Raw genomic sequence first — 17,533 nt, forward strand, 5'->3', positions numbered from 1 at the left:
GCTGTGTGACCGTCCCCAGCTTCAGTGCCTTGCTGCCCAAGTGGACTGCGCGCCTTCCCGGACCTGGGGGAAGTCGCCTGGACTGTTGGACTCTTTGGTGACCCCCATCCCATCTACACGGTAACTGGGGGGCAGCTCCTGCATTGGGGCGGTGGGCATCTCAAGGCTGCTCGTCTGCGCTCCGGACGCCTGCTGGGGGGATCCCTATCGGGGCAGCGCGAAGCGCGTTGTCCCTGCTGCGGTGTCCTATCGGTGTGTGTCTTCAGGGACCTATGGGGGCGGGTGGCTCCCAGATTGGGGGGCCTGGCGGGGGTGAAGTCACTGAGTCACTTTTTTACACGCATTACTTGATGGTGGTCACAGCGCACACTCCCACAGACTTGCTATGTCTCCCACGATGACCCAAGTTCTTACTCTCAATGTGAAGGAGCTGAATAACCCCATCAAGAGGTGGGCAATCCTGAGTTACTTGGAGAACTCCGGGGCCTCGATTTGCCTGTTGCAGGAAACACATCTCCTACCAAAAGATTGGAATAGGATGAGGTCTCAGGTGTTTCCCCACCAATTCTATTCCTCCTGGCCAGATAAGAAAGGGGGGGGTGGCCATATTAGTAGCAAGACACTTTCAGGGTAGCATTGGCGACAAACTAGCAGAGATTAAGGGACGGCTACTAGCGTACAGGATCTGGGTGGGCGGTACCCCTATTGTGGTGGGCTCCCTCTATGCTCCCAATTCTGGGCAAGAACCCTTCCTTATAGATGCCCTGTCCGAAATACTCCACCACCAGTATAGGCATATATATTAATTGGTGACGACCTCAACTTGGTCATGGATCCTGATAGAGACAGATCTGGTCAACGGCACGGGGGGGGGCGGGGGCGATATCTGGTGCAGGGCGGGATTGGCTACAGAGTAGGGGGCTGATGGATCTTTGTCGAGCAGCTCGTCCTCATAGCACTCACTATTCATTTTAATCTCATGCGCACCAAACGTATGCTCGATTATTTTATTTTCTGGGGACGCCCGACCTTCACGATTTGGTTGGCAATGTGGACATTGTTCCAGCGGCCTTGTCCGATCAAGATGCGGTGACGGTTTCGCTCGACCTTCGCACCTTGCGCCGGCCGGGGGGCGATGGCGTCTCCAGGAGTCCCTTTTGCAGCGTCCTGAGGTCACCAAGCAAGTGCATAAATGCATTACTGACTACCTGTCGCTTAACGACTCCCCTGCCTTTCCCTTGACTGCGTTGTGGGGGGCCCTTAAAGCGGTGGTGAGAGGGGAACTTATCGGCATATCTGCAGCGGATAATCAGGCCCGTAACGAGAAACGGGCAGACTTAACAGCCAAAGTGGCGGAGCTGGAGAGGGTACACTGTCGTACTGGGGCCCCGAGAATCTGGCGGCAGCTGAAGGCAGCTCGAGCCCAACTGGCCAGCCTGGATTTGGACAGGGCGGAATATACCGCTCTATGACTCAAACACTCATGCTACGTCGGGGGGGACAAGACGGGGAGGCTTCTAGCGAGCAAACTCCGAGCTCGGGCTCAGCGGTCTAAAATCGAGGTCCTCTGCACTGCGGCTGGTGAGCGGGTTGAAAGTGATGAACAAATCGCGGAGACTCTCCGTACCTTCTATGCCACTTTGTATAGTAGGGACCTTCCAGTCGATGGCTCGGGGGAAGCGTACCTCAACCAGGCAGCGGTAACCGCTTTAAACCCGTCTGGTGCTGCAGCGTTAGATGTGCCAATCAGGGTCGAGGAAGGCATTAGTGCGATCTCTCGCCTCAAACCCCTGAAGTCCCCTGGACCGGATGGGTTTTCGGCGGGTTTTTACAAAGCCTTCTGCCAGCCTATAACCCCGATTTTAACTCGCTTGTTTAACTCCTTCCAGGGACCGGGTTCCATCCCGATTGATATGTTGGAAGCTGATATCGTGGTGATCCCCAAGCCCGGGGAGGATCCCACTCAGTGCGCGGCGTACCGCCCCATTTCCTTACTCAACCTCGACCTAAAGTTGTTCACGGTCATCTTGGCGGCTCACTTGGGCCCCCGCCTGCCGGGCATTATTGAACCCGATCAATCGGGGTTTATACCCAACAGGCAAAGCAGTGATAAAACCAAGCGGCTGATGCATCTAATAGACAAAGCCCACTATATGGAGCTGGACGCTCTGTTGCTCTCGGTCGACGCTGAGAAAGCGTTTGACAGGGTGGATTGGGGCTTCTTAGATCAGACGCTACAGCGCTTCGGCATAGGGGACCGCTTTAGTGCCTGGGTTGCGAGCTGCTACGACCGATCCATTGCGACGATCCGGGTGAATGGGATTAGCTCGCAGCCGATCGATATCAGGCGGGGCACGAGACAGGGGTGCCTCTTTCACCTCTGCTCTTTGCGCTATATATCGAGCCCCTAGCGCAACGGATTAGGGACAACTCCAACATTTCGGGTATTCCCTTTGGGGGGGGAGCGTCACGTCGTCAGTTTATACACCGATGATATTTTGGCGACCCTGGAGACTCCCACCTGATCGGTCCCAGCGTTTCTGCAGGAGTTGACTGATTTTGGCAAGGTATCGGGCTTTTAAGTTAATGTGGGGAAATTCATATGGCTGCCGCTGGGTCTCAACGAGAGCAATCTCGAGTGCAACTTTCCAGAACTCGGGGGCGTGCGACCGCAGTCTGAGCTCCCCTATCTGGGGATCATCCTAACCCCGTCCACAGATCAGACAATAGCTCGAAACTATTCCCATCTCCACTCCCTAATCGCGCGCGATCTTTGCAAATGGCGGTCCCATCCTCTGTCGCTGTTGGGCCGTGTAGCCGCGGTTAAAATGTTAATTTTGCCTAAAATATTATAAATTTTTCAGACCATCCCGGTGGGGCCTCCCATGCGCTACATCCACTCACTCCAACAGGGGCTACACCATTTTATCTGGGCAGGGAAACACCCACGAGTGCGTCGAGAGATTGCCTACCAATCTCCGGATGAAGGGGGGGCTGGGGATTCCCCACCTATTGATTTACTATAGGGCAGCGCAGCTCCGATATCTCGTTGAATGGAGTAGGCCTGAATCGGAGAAACGATGGCTATTTCAAGACAGGGCAATGGCCGGTCTTTCCTTGTGGAAGGTACCATTCCTGAAGCCGTCCGATAGACCGACATATCTTAACAAATCTCCTATCACGCGATCAGTGGTGCGGGTCTGGGACGCGGTGGCGACCCGGCACCATCTCACCTCCTTCCCATCGCCACTTACGCCCCTATTCGATAACCCAGCCTTCCCTCCCGGCCTTGATGCACGGGCGTTCCCAGAGTGGCGGGCTTCGACCTGTAAGTCTGCTGGGCATCTATTTGATATTGACGGCTTCCTCCCGTTTGCTGAGGTGACCGGCTGGCATGGCATCAAACGTCCCAAACGTTTCCAATACTTCCAAATCCGCCTTTCGTTAATGCACCCTGACATGCGGCCTCTGGTTAGCCGACATCTCACGACCTATGAGAAATGGCTTTTATCGAAGCATTCTGACCGCCATTTGGTCTCTGACCTTTATCGTCTGTTACGTCCCTCGGCTCTCCTGGAGCGCTCTGCTGGGCAGCGCCGATGGGAGACAGAGCTAGGTAGGAGTCTCTCCTGGAAGGAATGGCAACAGATTTACTATAGAGCTAATCATACTGCCAGAAACACAGCGAGCAGGGAAGCAGTGGTTAAAGCGGCCCTTTACTGGTACCTGACCCCGGCCCGCCTTAACAAAAATTAGTGCAGACCACAGCCCCACCTGTTAGAGGGGTTGCGACGAAGAGGGCACGTTGACGCACATCCTCTGGGACTGTAGGGAGGTTACGGGGTACTGGACTGCAGTCCTTAATGATATCGATACTTATTTTGAAACGGAAATACCCCGCTTCCCTGCCTATACTTTGTTAGGGCTGCCTAATGCCATTACTTGTCCGCTGAAATCAATTCGGGGGAAACACAAGGGGTTAGCACTGGGCGCAGCAGTACACCACATATTAGCGCTCTGGGGTACGCAAACTCGCCCGACCCATACTGGTTGGTTGCACAAATTGTGGTACATTATTGAGATGGAACATATACACGCTGCCCTCTCTCATTCTTCTGATTCCTTCCGCACTATCTGGCATCCTATTCTGGCGCTGTTGGTGCAGGAATTTAACGAAGTTACATGTCCCAGATATCTCCGCCTGCTTAAACTTACCGACGCCCCACAGTCTAGGGATACAGCTTAGGGGGCTGCCTCATCTCCGCACTTCCATAGCGCAGCTACATACGGATATCTCGGGGGGGGGGGGGGGGGGTTGGGTTTCGGGGGGAGGGAGGGGGGAAACGGTGGATGGGCGTGACGGGGAGCTGCACTGGAAACTGTTTGTCATCAGTGTACTGTCTGTCACCACTCTCGGCGCTTCTAGACAGGATATGCTGTTTCAGCTATGTATTGGGGTTTGCTAGACTAAGGGTGGGCAAGGTAGGGTTTGCTCCACTGTTATTCCACCTGCCTGAAATTCATAAATAAAGTTATTTAAAAATATTTAAAAAATGTCCATTCAGCAACAGAATACATGTTATGTGCAGTCTCTTGGTTTTTTGGTTTCTTAACCAGGTGTTTCGGTCTAATTTAAGGTGGACCACCCTCATTTGGGGCATCAGTTAGGACACAGCTCATTTAAGTTGGGGTTCTGAATAGGGATAACCCAGCCCATAGAGACACTCCTAAACCAAACCCTGTGAATTTAGCCTAACGCCAGAGCCTAACTATCCATTCCCTAATCCTATTCCTGAACCTTTTGTGGGTTGGCCGATACCTAAACCTCTGCATATGCCTAAACCTGTAAGGCGAACCTTAAAATCATAATATAAGCCTAAACACCTAACCTTCACTTTTAATTTATCCAACAGGCTTATGCCTAAATCCATAACTATTAATCCTTGACCAAACTGGTAAATCATATGCGAATTGTAAATATTTCAACAAAGTCCAAAGAAATGAAAATCAAGTTATTCCAGTTAAGGTAGTCCAAACCTACCATGCCTTCATCTTAGGTTGGGCATGTGTAATAGAAAAAAGATGCTGAATTCTTTGCCACTAGTATAAATCTGTACCGAAATGGATACCAGGGGATGAAGGAACATTGATGATACATCTACTGCACCACTTAAAGTTCTTGAAACTCCTCAACATCAAATGTAGCGATCTTTTTTTCCGCGATCTAGAGTGCCTCAAAATTGATCACCTTGACATAGACCGGGTGAGGAAGCGTCAGTGACCAAAGAATTGTCTGGAAGCCTGACAAGTGTAGGGGATCTAACCCAGTCATGCCCAGGACAGAAGAGGAGGGTGGCAAATTGTTTGCCATGTTAAAGTTGGTAGATAAGGAGGCCTAGTGTTCAGATTGTGCCTGTGAGCCTTGAGGCTGAACTCCTCCCACGTTTAAGCCTTTGGTAGGGAATTTCTAAACAGATTTTGAACTTATTAATGGAGTGAGGATCTGGACAGCAGATGACACTTAAGTCACGCTCATCGATCCAGGTCTTTTTTGGGGGATAAGAAAATATATGGAGTTGCTATATTCCAATCTTCTCCGGGCACCTGTTGCATAGCTTGCTTCAGGAACGTTTGCTAAACTGCCTTTAAAAATTTAACTCAGTTTGCATGCCTGTTCTTTTTCTGTCTGTGGAGGACATGTTGATGGAAATCTCTTGAATGTGAAACTGTACTCTTTTTAAACTATCTGCAGGGTCTGTCAGTTTGAGGTTAGCTGCTCTCATTGCATGAAAATAATCCTTCTGCCTGCTTTCCTCTGGCAGAACCTGCTTTGAGGGGCTTCCCCTGTCAAAACCTGAGTTCATGTTCAAGCCAGGTGGAATACTTCATGACAGAAGAGATAGTCATTCCCTCATTGTTAAATCAACTAGCACTAGGCTGATGTAAATAGCATGCTTGGGCGAGACCATGGCTTCTGCCTCCTCATGAAACCTTGTTGTCTCATCCACTATGCACATTTCTATAGACAATACCTTCAGAATTTGAAAACATAAAACGTTTTTTGAAATAGCAGGCATATAAGTAGGCTTCATCCACATGTCTGCAATGTGATTATTGAAAGTGCTTACTGTGAATAGCCACTTCCTGGGTAGTTTGCGGATTCAATCCAAAGTAGCAGGAGTATTAAAGTAAATATGTAGGAGGTATGATCATCTGAATGTGTCGTTGGTACAGCTACATTTACCACACTTTTATGAAAAGTGCCCAAACTATTTACAGTCTGTAAATATAAAGAAATCTCTTCCCCTTCATCAACAGTGTAGCCTCCCCCCTATCTTACAACTTTCTTCTTTTCTGCTGCCTCACAATATGATCCCTCATTTCAGCTGTCTTAACTATCGCCATGACTGTGGCACCACCAACACCTTTAGGTTGACTCGAATTCTGGCAGAGTCTGAAAGCATGTCCCAGTTTGCATCCTGTTTCAAACCCAGTAACTTTGCCAGTAACTCCGTGATCCCACTCAGGTAGAGCCTCACTATCACTCTCTGTAGCAAACCACAGTATTCAAACATGAGCACCCCTGCACAGGTTATCCAAGGTTTCAGTTTTGCCTCTATTAGTCAAAGCCTCCACAGAGCTGGACTCAAAAGACTTTGTAGCTTACAGCCCCACATCTACCTTTGTCAAATGCCCCTCCAGAGCATAGACCCTTTTCTCAGTGCTGTCCATTATCTGTTCCACTGCTAGCTCTCTGCAAACCCTAAAACAAAATTCATACCTCTTTCAGTACAGTTTTAATGTTAAGCTATTCCGTGTCTTGAGTCTGTATGTAGGATATTGATGGAACGCAACAGGGTCCTTTCTCGCTTTGTCATTGCCACCTCCGCAGTAGATGAGAAGGTTTGTCCTCTTTCCTGGCATTTGACCACATCTTCTCCCTACCTTCCTATGATGTGAAAAAATAAATGTTGCCATTTTGTCTTTCCAACATGTTTACTATAGGTTGTCAGTATCAGTGATCAAGGCACAGTGATCAAGTAGGTCAGTTGTCTTTGAGCAGAACAACCTCCTCCTCTATCTATAGTGTGGGTAAAGCAGGTAACAAAAAGCCCAAAAGTATATCACACTAGTGGGCTACTTGCAGTGTGGATCTACTCGATGCACTCTGATGGGCTGAATACCCATGGCAAATGATGTGTGGGCTCTAACCAGCAGCTGAAGGGGTAATGTGTTGCCTCCCCCGCTTTATTCTGCACCCATAGGCTCCACCCCTGGAGCTGTTATTTCTTGCAGCAAATCTGATTATACCTTGGCATCTTACGTAGTATGCCTCCCCGTGTCCCCATCTAGGTACAGGCCACTGATGTCTCACAAGCTGTAGCCCTGTTTACCATTACAGTCACAGTTTCAACTCTGAAGGAGAGCACTTCTCCATCCGAAGAACCTGGCCATCTAGGAATCCCAGCTGCCCCCCTCCTTTCCTGTAGTTTAGGTACCAACAGTGAAAGCAGTATTTTAATTGACTACATTTCCATAAGCGCATCTATAAAAGACCGCCTGCTGCCTATTTTCCAGAAATAAATGTGTTTTTCTCTAGTATTGAAGCTTTCATAGATTCACATGCTTGGATCTTCCCCGTCATCACGATGGGAGTCCCACTGTAGTTATAACAAGTAGTACAAACAAAGCATTATGCAGCAAAGTTCAAACAAGAGACATTTTTAACCAGTTCCACCATACCTCAGATTTCTTACCACATGTTGTGTGAGAGGGAGCCTACCTCAGCTCTGCACAGTTCTTCAGTGTTCCAGTTGATATCCTTCGACCTTTGACCTCTGATTGACTTTCATTTGTCACCAAGCTTGAGATAACATCTTGGCTGCTTAATTCTGATAAGAAGTATGTTATGTCAGAGGGGGGGTCGAAGAAGTGCATTTTAAGCCATGTAGATCTTGTGGAAAACTCAAATTATATACTGAGGATCCTCACAAAGAATGATTAAATTGCCATCATCAACTAAATAAGCCTTAAGGGTGCAAATACTGTTGCACTCTATGGCTAAAACATTGAAGGATAGAGCAGCCAGACTTTTCCTATAGTTGCAGAAAAAGCCGGCCTTTGAAAACCCTCCATCTAAGGATGAAGGAGAGTGAACTTCATCTCCTGTAAAGAAAAGGGCAAGACATGAGGAAAAAGACTCCTCTTAAGAAAATCCCTAAGACTAAGCACCGAGAAATGACCCCGGAAATTGAATCTCAGAAAAAGAAGGATCTTTCATTACCTTTTGATTCAAAATCAAGCAAGAGCAGGTCTGCACCTTAATTGAAGAAATCTTCTTCAGAGCAAAAAAGGACCTCAATGGATCCATCGACAACAAAGCACACATTGTTGAAAAAAACATTGATGAAACTGTCAACGAAGTACACATCAATGATGAACACAACTTCAACGACGACAACATCTACATCTTCGCCGAGATCCACAACGATGACGACATCAGTGCCTATGAGACCGTTGATGACTATCCCGTCAATCAGTACAATATGGCCGTCAATGGCAATATCCTTGACGGAAGATTCATCAGACCCAACCACCTTCTTAAAGTACAGGGCTCATTGTCAGTAATGTTAATGACGGCTCAGTCGACGAGCCCATTGACGGCACACACCAAAATTACCAATATCACAGAAGAAGGGATCACAATTACTATTTGTCCCAATCAGAATTTATCAAACAAAGTCTTTCCTATACCACCAGCCCATCTATTAGAAGTGGAGGAATTGGATGAGGAAGGCCCTTTTGGCCATGCATACAGCCCAACCCAGTGAAGTGCTAAGAGGATGACAACAGTAAGTACCTGGAGGGTAACTTCTAATTCCAAAAAAAGCCTCAGGCAAATGAGAGAGAGGCTTTGGAAGAGCAATGCTCATATGATGATACTTATGACAACCAGGGTCATTACCAGAAAGCTATGATGGAGGTTCCAATCCCATTAGTAAGCTACATTTGCCCGGTGATTATTAGAAAAGTTTTCTGGAATCAGGTAACCCACACCCCTGCCACAACCGACTCCTGCTCCTCAGCATACTGTGTCTATCCACACTCCTCGTTTGCAAGATCTAGGGAGGAGCCCATCTGCGTAACAGAAACAAATGATGCCTCTAAGAACTTTGGCAACCATTCCAATTAACAATGAAATGTGGATTGTGATAGTGGTGATGAACCTGTGGAAGGTGAAATTACCCATGATCAATCACCTAGCGCAGGGGAAGATTGGGATGACTGTCACACCACTTTCAGTCCCTGCTATACTCCCACCAGCTAGTTCTCTGTCAGACGATATCAGGGGCGTCCATGCTCCTCTCGAGAGAGCCCCAAAAAGGTTCGCTTTCTCAGTGCCTGTATAACAGATTAAATGTGTTTTATATGATTTTAAAGACTGAGCAAGAAAATTTGTCAAGTCTATTGCCATATTAGATTGATTATATATGGGCAGGAGACTTAAAACTGTTGAACAAAACAGGCAAGTATAGCGGCGGTGATGCATTACCTAGATAAAAAATATAAATCCCCAGAGAATACTGCAGTATTTCTAATTGAACATCAGCACCCGGACTGTGTAGTCATGCAGGCGGATCAAAGACGATCAACAAATCCTGTTACTCCTTTCTCTACATCACGTGATAAGGAGGGAAGACGTTTAGATAATGTGGGAAAAAGATTCTCCTCGGTGACTGCTACGGCTGTCAACGCATCCATCGACTTGGCGATTCCTGAAAGTTACGACTGGCAAATGAGGTAAGACTTGGGAGCCTACCTAGATATTTTGCCTGAAGATAAGCAAAAGGAAGCTAGAGTAATGGTGCAGGAAGGAGAAAGGACATCAGCCAAAATTATTGATACAACTATGAACATTGCCTGTGCTTTCTTTCATCAAATTGTTGTGGGCAGCTGTCTTAAGACAACAAGGTCGGCTTAAAGTAACTTCTTTTCAGCCTGAGGTTCAGGCGCAGATATTGGACATGCCATACTACAACGAGAATCTCTTTGGCAAGTATGTTGACGATGACCTTCAGTCTATAAAAACTGACACAGACTGTGCAAGGTCTTTGGGAGTACAACAAAAGCATCCTTACGAACCCTTTCATGGCACTCAAGAAAGGGGGCTGTTCTCACACAGAAGAAATGTCCAGTCTTTTCGATTTCTGACGTATCCTCAGCCGCAGCAGGGTTACTGTAAGCCATACCTACAACAGTACAGAACGCCACCTGCACCAACTTACTCCTGACAAGCTCTGCAAAAGAGGCCATAAGCTTCTGCAAAGGGGAGGAAACATTGAGGCACCAGTGACATCTCTCAGGCACTGGTTACCGCCCCTATAACACTTCACTTTGGGAGCATTGGAATTTGTTCAAAAACCTCATCGAAATCCACCTTGCAGGAAGTCAGAGCAACATACTTGTCTGTTAAAAAGGCAACTTTCAATCCTTTCTAAAGGAGCTATAGAGGAGCTACCCTATGCTCATCGAAACAGGTTTCTATGCAACTTTGTTCCTTTTCTAGAAAAAAATCAGGAAAATGGAGAGAGGTGTTGGATTTAAAACAGGTAACAAATTCCTTCAGAACACTCCTTCAGAATGGATACACTCCAAGAGATACTCCAATTGTTAAACCTGGGGGATTTCATGACACCCCTAGACCACTTGGATGCTTATCTCTACATCTCCACGCATATAAAACATCAAATGTATCTACAGCTCGAGGTAGCCGGATGCCATTATCGGTTCAACATCTTTTTGGCCTCAAGTATGCTCCCAGAATATTCAGGTGTCGCCCCACTACTAACTTGAAAAGAAGAGGTCGCCAGATCTTTCCATATCTGAATGATTGTCTCTTAAAAGGTTCTTCACTGCAATCAGCAAAAAGATCCATGAGAGATTTCCTTCAAGTCTTTGAAGATCTGGGCCTAAAATTGAACGTGGAAAAATCTTGTCTTCAACCTCGCAACCTTTCAAAAAGATAACATTTCTATGGGCAATCCTAGATACAGTCTCATGCAAGGCCTTTCCCACAAACGAAAGAGTCCAGCAACTAAAAAATTTACATTTTCCCTATCACAGAGAAAGTCCACTTCAGTTTAGATATACAAATCGCTTTTGAGGATGATGTCCTCTTACATCCCTTTAATACCAAACTGTTGACATTAGATGAGACCGTTACAGAAGGAATTGGACAAACAGTGTGTCTAGAGCCGAAGAACTTTCAAAGACGTAACAACGGTCACACCCAAAATGACTTTGGCTTTGGCAAGGTAAATGCACACCGACAATGTCTCACCAGGCCTGACATTCATTCCTCACAACCCCAATTTGTAATGACCATTGATGCATCCTTGGAAGGATTGGGAGCACACTTGCAAAACCTTGAAGTCTGCGGCAAATGGTCATCTCAGAAAGCAAAGATAAACATGAACCTTTTAAAACTGACAGCTATAGCTGTAGGTCTTCAGCCCTTTTTCACAAAATTCGGTAGTGCATGCCCCTACAGTCAATACTACTAGTGTTTTATCTGAATAAGCAGGGCGGAACAAAATCACGTCTGCTATCCAGAGAAGCCCAGAATATCTGGAGATGGATACTTCTCCATCAAATTACAATAAAGGTGGAACATGTTTCCACAGTAAACAACCAGAGGGTGGTCTCTTTCAGCAGAACTTCAAGAGAGTGTCATGAGTGAGAACTGGACCAACAACAAATATGGAAGATTTTCTACAAATGAGTTCAGGCCTGGACTAATTTACAACAGCTCTCAACCGCAAATGTTGATCCTACGCCAACAGATACCTGCAAAAAGGATTGCAGGGAAGTGCATTTCACATGGCATGGACGAGGATATTTGCTTATTTGCTTATGCATCCCCTCATTTTCTGCTGATACCCAGACTTCTGACCAAAATGAAGAGAGAGTCATGTCAGATAATTTTCGTGGCTGCAGCCTGGCAGAGGCAATTTTGGTACACTGACCTACTTCTCCTATAAGAACACCATCATATTCCCCCCAGGCCAGTGCCAGGTCTCTTAACGATGAACAAGGCCCAAGTTGGCTCCACACTACAACGAATACTGTCTCTTCGATATCTTTCAGGATTGAAGAGAAATTCCGGCCAGAGCAAAGTGGACTTGTTTCTGCCTATGGTGCTCTCATTTCGAATTTACATCCAACCAGGTTCTGCCATACTTACTACAACTGGCGTATTCAGGTCTTTCCCAGGTCCTCCTAATGGCAATCTTACTATTTTGTAGATCACTACATCAAAAGTTGTTATGATCTAAGAGGCTAATTAAAGAATTTCTTAGAGGGCTCTTTAGAGTTTCCCTCCGATTAAGAAGCCTCCTATTGCTCGGCAGTTGAACACGGTGCTACCACAAATTAATGAGATGTCCATTTGAAACTATTCGCAAGGCAGAAATGAAACATCTATCCTGAAACTTGGCTTTGTTACTATCCCTCACTTCTGCTAGAAGGACCACTAAAAAGCAGGTGTTCACACTAAATGAGCCCTGCCTAAAAGTCAAAGATGACAGGGTCATTTTGAGGAGTATGTCTCATTTAATCCCTAAATTTCCATCTAGCTTTCATATCAATGAGTCGATAATCTTAAAGAGAGAATGAAAACATTTGGGAATCGGACAGCTCCTCGTAGCCTTTGCACCTCCCAGGAAAGGTTATGCTCTATCAAGTAGCAGTATACCCTGTTGGGTATCCGCAGCTACTGTCTTTTGTCAGGAAAAGGCTGGATGTTCAATGAGTGTAAAGGTCATTGCATACTCCATAAGAAGTGTAGCTACATCTACAGCTCTGTTTGCAGGAGTATCTTTACCAGACATATGCAGGGATGCTACATGGACTAACAGGCATACGTTTACCAGATACGACTGCCTGGACGCAACAACAAGAGATGATGCAGCAGTGGGCCAAGCAGTCCTTCACCATCTGTTTCAATGAGGTGAGCTTTCCTTTATATAACAATAATAAGAATAAGAATGATGGTAAGGTTTATTACCTGCAATTTACACTTTCCACCTCCACATTATAATATGTTAATACTGCTTGCTAGTCAGATTCAAGCATGTAAATTTATGAAAGATTCAATAGTGGCGAAAAAACAAGTTACTTACCTGTACACGGTGGTTCTCCATTTTTAATATCTTTCATAGCTTCACCTGTGACCCTCCTTCCTTCCAGTAGGAGCTTACCACATTGACTTCCTTATCTGTAGTACCTTTGCACAAGTGATGAGAAATCTGAGAGATTGTGGCCATTGAGGGGAAGAGAACTGCTTCCTGATTGGCTGAAGTTTGGTTCTTATTAAAACAATGTGAATCAGTTAACAGTGTCACCTGTTTGAACCTTTCTGTATAATGCTTTCTTTGCACTGCTTGCTAATACTACAATGGGGCAAGCATGTGAATCTATGAAAGATATCAATACTGAAGAACAAAAGTGTGCAGGTAAGTAACTTGTTTTTCGTGTCTTTTGGCGTTATCTTTTTCGCCTTGGGAAATAGTGGTAACATTTAATCTAGCTGGCAAGATATTTCAGTCAATTAAGTGACTAGTGCTACAATGTTTGTACAAACTGCAATTCACATGTTAAACTACCATCAGGCTTAATCAGCATTGTATGTTTCCAAAGCTGATAATCTGAGTATCATTGAATCGGGTAGTAGTAACACTTGTGATGTACATTGCTACAAAATGGCAAACTGTGATAGCAAGCATTATTATTATTAGCTGTAGTAGTTGTTGTTGCAGTAGCATTGTTGTTATTATTATTAGAAGTATTGTCATTTGTATTATCATTATTATCATAGGAGGGAGGTCAGAAAAAAATGAATGTGCAGGCGATGAACTGGCCAATTGCACTGCAGGTGTATGCTCTGTGATTTGTACATATAACTCAATCTCTGGGTGAAATGAATGGAGTAGTCTGCACCTGTTGGAAACATATCTTACTATTAATGTGTGTGTGTATCTGTTTCATTTGTATCTCAGACAAGCTGCATGTCTTTTTAAATCCTTGATGGATCGGAAACACACTTTCAACCTGAGGACAAAATGGGCAGAGTCCTATTCCCAGAAGGCTTACTTGGAAGTCCTTCATATAGACCAAACCAGTAAGGTGAGTAGCTTGTTGTTGACTGGATTGAAGAATTCGTGCCGATGTCCAGTGTGAACTGCACAGCCAGTCTTGTTCTTTTATTTGCATTCTGGTCCACTGAGCTATAGCTTGAGAACAAGAAAAACAAAACTAAAAGTACCATACTACAAAGAAATATTAGCAATAAATGAAAGTGCCTTGTTAGTTTTTGGTGGGGTAAGGCACGCAATAAGTCATCCTACATGGACTTTCTCACTCATCCATATATCAGTGCATCTATTCATCCACCCACTGGCTTATTTTTGCATTTACCTGCTTACTCATCTATAATAAATAAATAAATAAACAAATAGAAACTCAACTACACATGCAAGATAAAAATAGAAAAGAGAAACACGTTGCTGCCTAAATGTGGCAAAGATATGCTTCCACTAACAAATAAAATTAAACATAGCAAATGTTGGCCATCTTGCAGTGGATTGTTGCTTTAAAGTATGGCCACCACATTTAGAACCAACAAGTTGGCTGTCTTGGAATAGTGAAACAATACAAAATGGATAATTCCATTCTTTTCTGTGACGCCGTTCTGCTTTAGAGGCAGTGGCTGTCTGGAATGCACCACACTGCAGATGAAATGAGTGGCAAGTAGGCAGCCTTTTTGCAGTGTAGGGGAAGCTGTGGTATGCTCTAAAAAAATGAAAATAGAAAGAGGAGAAGGGAAGAAATGAAAGGAGACATATAAAAGGAGAAAATGGAAAACTAAAGGACTGGTCCTGCAGCCCTGACAATGAATCGCTCACATTTATAGCCAGATGTGTACATGTGATCAGACGAATGCCATAACTCACATGTAGACCTGAGTGAAATTTTAATTACACCAAAGAAAGTCATATAATTTCCAAATTTCATGTTATGCGAAATTTATTAAATTTATCAAAGTTACGCATCATGCGATTTTGCATTATTTTTGTTTTACACCAGTGAGCATCTTGCATCAAAAAGTCTTGCGGGATACCAGTGAGAAACTAGTTTACATAGACAATTTCTTGTCAATACATTTAGCACAAGATTTTGCAAAAGACAACCACCAGGCAGAGCTTTAAAATTAAAAATATATGCAAAATTCCAAATGGCAAATCAAAATACTATATCTCTTACGAGAAGGATTACCACGGTGAAAATCCTCTATTTCACGGTTTGCCAGAGAGGGTAACCAGCAACAAAACCCGTGCCTACTATGGTAATCTGAGAAATTTCATGTGACAAAACACCGCTCAACAGTCTTTAAAAGAGAGCAATAATAATCCACCTTTAAATGCATGAAAGTATGTAGTGATGCGTTTAGTCTACAAGGTGTAATGTACCAGAAAGAGAGAAATATAGTAACAGAACGTGTGAAAACAAACTGTGGCAGGCCTGGTCCTATTGTTTAAAGAGGGCAAGTGGAAACATTGATGTGGAGGCCAAGGCTAGATTCTGTGGATTCGCTCTGGTGTTAGGTGAGCCCGATGGAGTATGTTATGTTGGATGTATTGAAGCCTGGCACTCCAGAAAATGTTGTGTGTAAGGGAGGTAGATTGCTACCACTCCGGTGTGAGGGGGCATCCAATATCCTCCTCCCAGGTGACACGGAATGTAGACAGGTGTGGCTGCGTTTGATCTGGGATAGCCTTGACAAGCCAGGGATCAGTCTTCTGCCTGCTCCAACTGTGCACATTGTCCGGGTTAGATGGTGCGGAGGTGACTCTGTGTTTTAATGCCCCAAATGAGTTATAGCTTTTGCAGTGAGGTGTCTGTGAGTCACAAATTGTCACTCTGGGAGGTCACATTTTTCCATCCATGAATCACAGGGTATCGATGCCCCGCTGTGGAAGAGGTCCTATGTGCAAGTGATCCCAGCATTATCCCATGTTAACCAGTCGCGGCCGGCATTATTCGTGGGTGGGGGAAGAGGGGGCGCGCAGGGGTGGGGGGCTAATTTAATAATAAATAAAAAAACAGGAACAGGAAGCAGGCAGCCTCCCTCCCCTAAGCTAATCACAACGCTGCGATGGCAGCATTGTGATTGGTGGGGACGCCGCCCAGCCAGGGGGTTAGGGGGAGGCCATGTTCTCAATGTAGGCTGCATGGAGAAAGGGCAGAGTGCGCATGCCTGGTTTTGGCGACCCCAGAGGGCCGACCAAACAGTCATTGCGCCCTCATAAACATAAAATGGTAATAACGGGAAGTTATTATCATTTTATATTTCTGCTTCTCGCACTGCGAGAAAGCAGTGGGACGATGCTCCTCCGCCCTAGTGGAGGAGCCGCCCCTGATGTTAACTACTGCATCACTTTCTAAGGCCTGGTGGAAACTGTGTATACTTATCAGGTGGATTTCTGGAGCATACATTATCAAGTTAGGAGCAACCTTCAGGGCCCTCAGGAAGATCTCATAGGCAGTGTGCACCAATTTATCAGAAGTTACAGGCAGGACTGATTGGGGGATGTAGAGTTTTTCAACAGCGTCTCGAGTGATCCGCCCACCAGCATGTCCAACTTCTAGGACACAGTGTCCGGACAGCCAGAGTGCACGCCACTGGAGTTGTGTCACTAAATAATAATGTTCAAAGTTTGGAGCCCTATGCCTTCTTTCTCTGTGGGGAGGTGCAGTGTGAATAATGTGACTCTGCGCTGTCCATTTTTCCAGATTAGAGCTCTTAGCATAGCGCCTATAGTGCAAAGAGACTCTTTAGCACAGAAATCGGCAAGTTTGAGAAGTGATAAAGTAATCTCGGCAAAATTACCATTTTAGCCAATGCAACGCTGCCCTGCACTGTCAGTAGTAGACAGCGCCAGAATGTAATCTGCGCCTGAAGAGCACATACAGTCCTCATTAGTTTTCCATCGAGTAAGTCCCTGATGGTATGGTAGATGTTGATACCAAGATAACGGAAGGTGGCAGCACTCCATGTCACCAAACAGTCTTCCACAATTATGTTCTGTATGGGGCACCTGGGATGTAGGAAGACCAGGTTCAATTTCATCAAGTACACTCCCAATACCCACACCAGTTTGAACATGCGCAGGACTTGCTCGTCTATGTCCACTCCTGCATGGATGTCCTTAAAGTAAATCAATACATCATCAGCTTAACGGGGCACAACATGATCACCGCCACCAACTGGTACATGCCTTATTCCCTTCCCCTTTGATGCAGGAGGGCAGCCAGGGGCTCAATTGCCACAGCAAAAAGGGGGGGGGGATGAGAGTGCTGTGTGCCCCTCCGAATGGGAAGGGGTAAGGAGATAAGCTTGCCAAATCTAACCCTCGCTGTTGGCTTTGTGGACAGCAATTTGACTAATCACAACCTTTTGTGGCCCAACCTCACC

General features: G+C 45.6%; 1 protein-coding gene across 1 annotated transcript in view; it reads left to right on the plus strand.

Annotated features, from left to right (window-relative positions):
• Window positions 1–17,533, plus strand: part of LOC146798135 (uncharacterized) — a 238,123-nt gene that overhangs the window by 175,745 nt on the left and 44,845 nt on the right. Inside the window, exon 4 of the mRNA XM_085625370.1 lies at window positions 14,058–14,184. Coding sequence (XP_085481496.1) covers window positions 14,058–14,184 — 127 coding nt within the window. The remainder of the gene's footprint in view (window positions 1–14,057; window positions 14,185–17,533) is intronic.

This window comes from Triturus cristatus, chromosome 9 (genome assembly GCF_964204655.1).
Source record: "Triturus cristatus chromosome 9, aTriCri1.1, whole genome shotgun sequence".
In the NCBI taxonomy this organism is placed as follows: Eukaryota; Metazoa; Chordata; class Amphibia; order Caudata; family Salamandridae; genus Triturus; species Triturus cristatus.